Genomic DNA, 9,653 nt, shown 5'->3' with positions numbered 1-9,653 from the left:
TTAAGAAACCATTGTCCACAATCTCAGGATGCACCTGAGTTGGTCAGGATCTTGGTTCCAGGTTACAGAAACCCAAACGGAACTAGCTTAAGACAAATGAAGAATTTATTATGAAGATACTAACATGTCTCATGGCGCCCATAGACAGCAACTGTGCTAAACTTCTAGAATGCCTGTAACCAGGACTCACGTTCTGTCGGGAAATTTGTGCCTTGTCTCTGTTTTTCACTCAGCGTTTGCTTAAAGCTTCACTTGCTGTAGGCTGACCAGATTCCTTTGTTTTTCTGTTCCACATGAAGCAAAAGGTAACTGCCAATAGCTTCAAAATGCACATTTTTATACCCCAAGAACCTTAAGAAGACTAACTTCAGTTCAAGTTTCCAATTTCTCTGGGAATGACTCTAATTGGCCCAAGTTCATTAAGTGCCCACCTCAGACCAATCAAATGCAGCTGGAGGTGGAGTTCAAAAATATGGCCAGGGTATTGGGAAGACAGTCCCATAGATGTCAAACACACTCCCAAATGTTTTAGTTCCTAAAGAAAACACATGGTCAGGATGGATTATTTCAAGAACATTAATGGATAGGGTTTACAAAGCATAAGGTGTTTAAAAGCAATAGTGTTCAAATTTATTTTCATTAGTAATTCATGGTAAAATAAAAAATTCCCAAGTAACCACGTTTACTTTGTTTTAAAAATAAATTTATTTTATTACATGATAATATTGACAGTTTACATAACAAAGTTATTTAGTGTATGCAAAGCAACCATAAAACACATTTTGAAAAGATATAAAAATCTTTGAAATTCTTTCTTGATACCAGATCTACCAAATTTTGAGAGCCACCATTGACATTTTAGGATCAAAACAAAATGGCTTGAGAGATTTTATTGGTCAGCCAAACTCAGTCCAGGAAAAAAGAAACATTTAGAGCATTGTTTTGTGTTTTTAAAAACTCTAATGGATATTTATTCCAAGCTCCTTTTGTATCAAAGAAGACTACATAAGAGAAAGGGCATGAATGAGCTTTTGAAAATAAAGCACATACAACATGGATCAGTTGGATATAATTGTGTTTCAAGTATGATCATTAAATCAGGAGAAAAAATAGATTTTGAAAATTATCAGTTGCTTGACTTAGCTCTTACTGACAGGGAAGCTATTTCCGTATTACATATAAGTACAGCTCCAGCTTCACTCAAAACACCACGGATGCTAGAAGGTGATATATGATTTCAGCATTTGTCTGAATTCTCCACTTCACTATGGAATCTACATTGCAAAGTAAAATTTGCAAAGATTCTAAAAAAGAAGCTGCTTGGCTGACACACACAATTTGGGGGGCATCTTCCATTGATTTTTGTAAGTGAACCACCTAATCAATGTAAAAAGTTAAATATTCCACGAACTATTGACTAAATGTAGATTGTGCTTTTCCAGGTTTAAAGCAGTGTTTATTAAATATACCATGGAGTAAAGGAGCACTTGGCAAGATGGTCTCAAGTAATAGATGTTATGGTCATGAATTTACTGCATCAAAATTTACCTGAGGGCAACCATATATGCTGTCATCAAGAAGAACGCAAATGAGGATATGGTCACAACCAGTCCCTACCTGGTCTCTCCAGTGTTGTCCCTGACCATTACTCCCGCATAAACAGCCTCTTTCAGTAACATTATTTATGTTTTATTGAGCATAAACACTTACCCAGGGCTTAAGGAATGCCAAGCATTTACTTTTCCATCTCTATTCATTTCCTTAGTTATGGGGCCAATCTGTTTGCTTTAATAATGTAAAAATGTAGTCACGTCATTGAGAACTTATAAAGGAGCAAAGAAACATAATAAAAGTCAATTCTGTAGAAAGCATTATGGTAACAGCAATCTAGGCCAGGATTTCTCAGTCTGTGTGCCTGTAGGAAGATGGCCTTGACATCTCACGATCATACCAAAACACAATTCAGTATAAAACCTTGGGTTTTGTTATTGAGTTAGGTTGCACCGATTCAGATGAACAAAACTGATGGTTAAAAGCACAGATTTTGATTTAGATAAACCTTGATTTCTATTCTGTCTCCAACAATCTCCAACTGTCTAAATCTGGATTAGATTATTTGACTTGAGTTCTTTGGCCCTGTTTCCATATGTAGGAAACGAGGATTATAATATCTATCTCATGGATTGCTGAAAGGATTAAATGAAATAATATATTTCAAACTTATTAGCACATGGTAAATGCTTGATAAATGGTAGCTTTATTATTAATTCAATTCCTAAGACCTAACCTCCTTTCTACTTTTCTTTTTTGTTTGACTAGTAATCCTGGTGACAATACTTAAATGAAAGTTTATTGAAATTTCCCTTCTGTTGTTGCTATGTAACCAGTTGCTGTTTTTCGAATTACTAGACAATAATCATATAATTAACGTTCTTATTATTAAAAAAAAATAACACAAACTAAAGTTTCAAATAAAAAGTAAATACATTATTTAAAATTCATGTCTACTAGCTGTTTTCCTGAGACACATTCTGTCCATTTTCAAATGAGCAAGGCATTTTGCAGCTTGCCACCAGCCTGAAGGTAACTTCATAGCCTCTGAGAATGAAGAAAATAACAACACGTCACTTTAAAAAAATGGACTATGCAATAATAATAATAATTTAAAAATCCAGAGCCAGTGATTTTGTTTTCAATTCAGTAATGTTGTTTTTGGAATAAGTTAGGAGCACATATAATTTTCATCAAGCATTTACCAACCCCATTAAGCTGCTAGGATTGTCTGGGAGTGATGCTTTGTACAACTGAGCTGTGGAAAGACACTACTCTCTCATACTGGATGTCAACAAGGAAGCTTGTAGGTCTAATTGCTACTGACCTTCCTTATAACCTAAGAGAAACTGACCAAGGATGAAAGCCAACTCAGAACAGTGAGCAGAAAGAAAGAAATAATGTGTTTCCTTATGTGTGAGCCTCTGGTTTGACAAGTGTGAAGCCCACCTTACCTCTGGACTGCCATTCATGTGAGCCAATACGTTGCCTTCACTTTATGCCAGTTTGAGTTGGATTTTATGTTATTACAAACTATCCTGCTCTGTTGTGCTAGTTATGCATCATGTGCCTTCTTGGAGCCTTTCTCTGCCCTGCTCTGTCTCCAGGAGACTGACCACTTCAGATTCCATCACCAGGGCTCCATTGCCCTCTGGTTTCTGGTGGGTTTGACTAGTAGGAGGCACCTGCTGAAGATCCGAAGGCAAAAGGAGAGAAACTTTGGAATACTTCTTTCCCTATTTCCTCCCTCTGTCCTTGTTTATATCTGACAGTGGCTATGCCCTCCACAACCACAGTTCCTGCCTAGGGGACCCTCCTGCAACATGCCTCTGAATGCTAAGATAATATTTACCTTGGCCCTTCCTATAGGAAGGGCAACAGTTCCCAACCATTCCCAAGCTCAGGGAGCCTCAATGTACTTTTCCTTAACCTTGATCCATGGTTCTTTCATTAAAATCTCTCTATTGGATCATCTGAGAATATTTGTGATTCCTGCACAATCCTTACAGATGTTACATTTAAAGAGCTTATAACAGTGCTTGGCATTGTGGTAAATGCTCAATATATGTAGTTATTATTGCTATTGTTATTTCCTTTCAATGTGAGGTGTCTATATTAAAATACCTCTTTCCTGTGCCCAAAACTTAGAAAGAAAAATTATATAAATATCCCCACAACCATGCAGTATTAGAATGCCTATCTCTGTGGTAACATGCAGAAAAAGATACGAGAAAGTATTTTATTTGGTTTCAGATTCTATGAAAAAAAAAATTTATTTTTAGATGTTTTTAAATAAAAGCAAACTCTAGTGAATGATTTATTAAATGCAAGTAAGCCAGCCCAGTCTCACCAGTTAAATGTCACCTGAATAGTTTTCTATCAGCAAGTTTATCTCACTTACATTAAGAAATATTTGTCTCTTCAATATCTTCGTTGATAGGAGTTATATCTTTACCCAGAGTTTGCATTTCTTCTTCTTTCTTCTTTCTTTTACGACGTTTCCGAAGAGGACTTAGAAAATACATGTTAGAAATTAGTATGGGCCTAGTAGTTCATGTGAACACAAAATTATCCATCAAAAGATCCTATGATCTTATTTACAGACTGTTAAAAATGCATAGGTTTCTTTTAAAAATATATATTTAGGGTTCTCTCTTAACCCATCTCCTTCTCTAGGTTCAGATGATAGGTATAATAGGCAACAGTGTGGGTAGAAAATAGTTATCAAAACAGAAAGAATATGTCACTTATATTGTTGGAGTTTAGTTAGCAGAAGAGAATTTTTCAGGCCAAGTTATTTTACAAAATAGACTAATGAGTATTACATAGTGTACATGTGGTGTACAAGAAACAGTACAAATTGGAAACAGGCATAAGGAAAACAAGAGTGACGTAGCCTTTGGATATATTAACTAGGCTTCTAGATACATTAAAAAATGTGTTAGATATTCCAGACTGCATTCCTGTTTTCCTAAAGTACAGCTCCAAGTTGATATAACAAAATAGGCTGTTTCCCAGCTTTGCCCAACTGATTCTCTGCCCCAAACCTGGCATAGTATTTCTTCCTACCTTAAGTAGGTAAAATAAAAATATATCTTTCAATTTTATAGTTAGAAAGTATCTTACAGATTATTTGGTTTAACAGTCTTGTTTTACAGAAAATAAAAGTTCAAAGATGTTGAGAAATTTGCCCAAAGTCTCAAAGATACAGAATGGAGGAGTTGAGACAAAAATTAAATACTCTGGCCGGGGACAGTGGCTCATGCCTGTAATCCCAGCACTTTGGGAGGCCAAGGTAGGTAGATCAGCTTGAGGTCAGGAGTTACCAGCCTGGTGTACATGGTGAAATCCCATCTCTACTAAAAATACATAAATTAGCTGGGTGTGGTGGCGGACACCTGTAATTGCTACTCGGGAAGCTGAGGTAGGAGAATTGCTTGAACCCAGGAGGCAGAGGTTGCAGTGAGCCAAGAGCAAGCCATTGCACTCCAGCCTGGGCAACAGAGCAAGACTCTGTCTCCAAATAAATAAATAAATAAATAAATAAATAAATAAATAAATAAATAATCAAAGACTCCCTCTACGGTAGTGTTTTTTTCCCTAGCACATTGCAAAGAAAGGAATCATAAAGAGCACCCTCTTTATGTATGGTCCACAGTGAAGGGTAGATCCAAGAGTTTAGGAATCTGGGCAAGCTTCTTAAGACAAAAAGATACCACTTCAATAAGATACTTTTTTTGTTGTTTTGGTAGCATACTTGGTGGTAGTCCTGTTCTGCAAAAAAATAATAAAAATAAAAAATAAAGTTTACAAAAAGAAACTAATTTAATTAAGAATTGTCCCAGAACCAGGTACCACGGCTCACACCTGTAATCCTGCTACTCAAGAGGCTGAGGCAGGAGGATCACTTGAGGCTAGGAGTTCAAGACCAGCCTGGACAACATAGTGAGAGCCAGTCTCTAAAAAAAAAAAAAAAAGCCTGGCGTGGTGGCACACACTTGTATTCCCTACTACTCAGGAAGCTGAGGTGTGAGGATCGCTTAAGCCCAGCAGTTTGAGGCTGCAGTGAGCTATGTTCGCACCACCGCCCTCCAGCCTGGGCAAAAGAGTGAGACTCTGTCACAAAATAAATAAATAAATAAATAAATAAATAAATAAATAAATAAATACAAATAAAAGTTGTGCAAAGCCGCTCTGTCTCAGAGAAAAAACAAGATGTTTCCTGATTTTCAAAGTTCTGATATATAATAGAAAGCAAAAGGAAAAACAAAGTAATGTGGTTTGCACATAAAGTTTATTATTTTAATGTGGCAAAGCAAAAAAAAAATTTGTTTTTATCTTTCAATGTTATTGTGTTATGGTACAATTTTAGAAAATAAAAGTCTTATGTAATCTACTAACAAACATAAAATATAGGCTTTAAGACTAAATAATTGTCTTTTTTCACTAGAAAATTTATACAGATTTTATTTTAAATTATAACAATTTTATTCAGTAAATGATAAAAATCATGTATTATGTGTTTTATTATGAGTACTTCTATATCAACAATGGCAAAGCTCAAAAAGTAGATTTATTTGAATCAAAGAAAAAGCAAAAGAGAATGTAGGAAGGAAGAAAAGAAGAAAAACTATGAGCAATACTATTTCTCAGATTTACTTAAAATTAAGTTTAAAAATACTTACTGACAGCATGTGCAGACGCCGATGACCAAAATAATAAAAACTACCATAACTGCTATCAAACAAATCACCAGAATCTGTCCTCTGTCTCCTTTTAGGTAAAACAAGTCAACTCTCTCACACCTTGCTCCAATGTAGCCTTCATCACAGCTATAAAACAAGAAGAGGGCAAGGAAGTAAAAGATGCAAGACTTAAGAATCTCTACTTCTTTTCTGAAGAAATTAACAGTTTTAATTACTTGAAATTAATAAAGAACACAGTTCCTTTTTTAAAAAAAGGTACACTACTTTGTTGACTAGTGACTTCAATTTTTTTGCTTTGCTGAAAACCTGTCACCACTTGATCATTAGACATTATTAATATGTCTAATATAAATACACAAGGATGATGACAATTAACTAAAATGTATTTTAAACTTTTAGTCTCTGAATTCAAAAAGGAAAGGAGGATAAAATTTCCTCCACAGCATTCCCAGTGCTTAAATACCTCCATGATAAGGAACTCAAAAATCCCCAGGACTTCCCATTTCATCACAGGATAACGCAAATAGTTTTGATGTGTTCAAGCTGTCTTATAAATTAGATAAAAATTGTATGGTTTTATATGATCAAACGTGCTAACGCAGGTGAAAGTTCATAATACAATGTTCCATAAATGTTAGATAGAGAGAATGTTCTATAAATGTTGTTTCTACAGAATTTCTTTCCTCCTTCCTCCACTGTAAGTGCTATCCATTGATTCTAGTTCTACTGCTTGAAGGCATCACAGATTAGGTCATGCCTTCTATTACTCTTCTATTCACTGCCTCCTTCATTACATCCCCGCAAACACATAGTTCTTGTCCTCTTTAGCTCCTTTATCTGATTCCTAAAACCACATTTGCAGATCTGTTCACCATTCTCTTCACTCTCCTCTAAATGGCTTCCCTTTTTTCCATGGCCCTCTTCAAGGGAATGACCAGAAATCAACAATCTCTCTTCATTTCCCTCATTCTCTCAGCTTTCTATCAATCTGCCTTAGGATATATCTAACATAAACAGATGTCCTAAATCTGAGATTACAGTTATGTATCCACTTGACCAAGCTGGGGCTTGTCTGAGTAACGCCCAGGGCTAACAACTCAGTGATTTGAGTACTCCTCATAGAATTATCTGAACTGCATCAGAGAATTAAGGTACTTTAAAAGTTTGGAGACATTTTACCCAAAATTATGTGTTGTAACCTCAGTATCTTACTATTAATAAACAATTTCCTTTATTAATATTAGGGAAATAGTAATAGAAAATATTAATAAATATTTTGCTTAAAAGAATATTTCAAATGAAGTCAAAACACAAAGTGATACTTGGTCCTATACATAATTATTTAAATGTCAAAAAGATTAAATTCTTCTCCTTAGAAAACTTCTGTGCACCCCCATTTTCCTTTAAGAAAGGATTTACTGCTGGGCTGTTCTATACTTTATGCTCGACAAAAGCCAACGCAGTCAATCCTCACAAAGCCTGTATTTCTCAAGTGAAGAGATCCCTTAATGCCAATATTGTAGCTGAGACAGTGCTTCAAAACAAATAAACAAAAAACAAGCTCAGTAACAGCCATCAGTTGAAAGGTGAGGCATAATGCAAGCAAAGGAGAAAAGACACCTAAAGGCATCTATAAAAGGACGCAAGGATGAATGAAAGAAAATTGTTTCCTGCATGAGATATCAAAAATCTGTCATACATAAGACTAAAACTAGGGAGGGGGAGAATCATTTTTTTTTTTTTTTTTTTTTTGAGATGGTGTCTCACTCTGTCACCAGGCTGGAGTGCAGTGGCGTGATTTTGGTTCACTGCAACCTCCGCCTCATGGGTTCAAGCGATTCTCCTGCCTCAGCCTCCAGAGTAACTGGGATGAAACCGCGCGTGCCACCGTGCCCAGTTAATTCTTGTATTTTTAGTAGAGACAAGGTTTCACCATGCTAGCCAGGATGGTCTCAATCTCTCTCTCTCTCTCTTTTTTTTTTTTTTTCTAGTTGTTCTTCTTTTTTTTAATATCATACTTTAAGTTCTAGGGTACATGTGCATAACGTGCAGGTTTGTTACATATGTATACTTGTGCCATGTTGGTGTGCTGTACCCATCAACTCGTCAGCACCCACCAACTCGTCATCTACATCAGGTATAACTCCCAGTGCAATCCCTCCCCCCTCCCCCCTCCCCATAAAAGGCCCTGGTGTGTGATGTTCCCCTTCCCGAGACCAAGTGATCTCATTGTTCAGTTCCCACCTATGAGTGAGAACATGTGGTGTTTGGTTTTCTGTTCTTGCAATAGTTTGCTTGACCTCATGGTCCGCCCCTGTCGGCCTCCCAAAGTGCTGGGATTAGAGGTGTGAGCCAACCCAACTGGCCGGGAATCACTTTTAATTGCATGTATAGGAGAAAGATTTGTCAGAGTTTTTATAAGGTTGGAATTAAATCTTACAAATATAATCTTTCCCAACTAGCTTAAATATTCCTCTAACAAATTTACTAAATGTGATATTTGTAAACAATAGCTTTGCCCATAAAATGCACGGCAATTACTTTCTACTCTTCTAGAATGTTTTCCTAATTATATGCTGTGGGATTGGTGGCTTAACAATGCTTTAACTGAATTCCTCATTAAGCAGTACTTCCTGTAAGTTGTACCCCAATGAATCCATGCTAAAAGGTCAAACCTTAACATAGCTGGTTATAGTGGTTCTTATGATATTTATGCTCTTCAGCAAACCAATAACATATCAGCTGATGTTTATTTTCAGTGAGTGTATCTCTTATGTAAGAGAAGAGGCAAAGAGAGCAGATTCTAACTTTTTTTTAATTAAATGGTGATTAAGTGGGTTTTTATTTAATAAGCATCTTATACTATTTAAAATCAGAAATAATTTTAAAAGATGTTCATGATCCTTAAGGGTACTGCAAAATTGGGCGTTGGGATCACTATTCTGAAATAACCACCAGAAACTGTTGTAAAAGATCTATAAACATTAACCTGATCCTTATTACCACCTTTGAGGTATGTGCTATCATTAACACCATTTTATAGATGAAGAAACTGATGCACAGAGAAGATAAGGTAATGGGGATTCAAAAAGGCAGTCTGGCTCCCAAGTTCATGCTCTTAACTGCATAGCAGATGTGCTGTGCTGCATGTATAAATAAAAATTATGTATCTGGAAACAAATTGTTCCTTTTCAAAGGAAGTACTGAGAAGATTACTAGGAGAAGATGTGCATTATTTGAAACACACTTTGGTTTTTCATGTAAAAACAAGAGTCTACAAACTCCCATGTTTGTGGGATCCCATGATCCCAAGAAAAGGAGATATTTCTGGTTTCTCAAGACAGCGTTATCACCAATGGCAAGAGAGTTTTGCCTGAATCTGTGCTATATCACCTG

The 9,653-nt window shown here is 36.0% G+C and overlaps 1 protein-coding gene across 3 annotated transcripts in view; it reads right to left on the bottom strand.

The window, feature by feature from the left end:
• Positions 1–686: 686 nt before the first annotated feature.
• BTC (betacellulin) overlaps positions 687–9,653 on the bottom strand; it is a 50,767-nt gene continuing 41,800 nt past the window's right edge. The window contains exons 4-6 of one of the 3 annotated variants that reach the window (XM_025386039.1): positions 6,237–6,383; positions 3,953–4,062; positions 687–2,598 (exon numbers count right to left, since the gene is read on the bottom strand). In XM_025386039.1, coding sequence (XP_025241824.1) covers positions 3,954–4,062; positions 6,237–6,383 — 256 coding nt within the window. In that variant the 3' untranslated portion in view covers positions 687–2,598; position 3,953. Of the gene's footprint in view, positions 2,599–3,948; positions 4,063–6,236; positions 6,384–9,653 lie in introns of all 3 variants that reach the window. The other 2 variants (XM_025386041.1, XM_025386042.1) reach the window with 2 other exon arrangements.

Source organism: Theropithecus gelada, chromosome 5, assembly GCF_003255815.1.
Source record: "Theropithecus gelada isolate Dixy chromosome 5, Tgel_1.0, whole genome shotgun sequence".
NCBI classification, from domain to species: domain Eukaryota; kingdom Metazoa; phylum Chordata; class Mammalia; order Primates; family Cercopithecidae; genus Theropithecus; species Theropithecus gelada.
The sequence above is the reverse complement of the archived record's forward strand: the minus strand, read 5'-3'. Positions and strand labels throughout refer to the sequence as shown.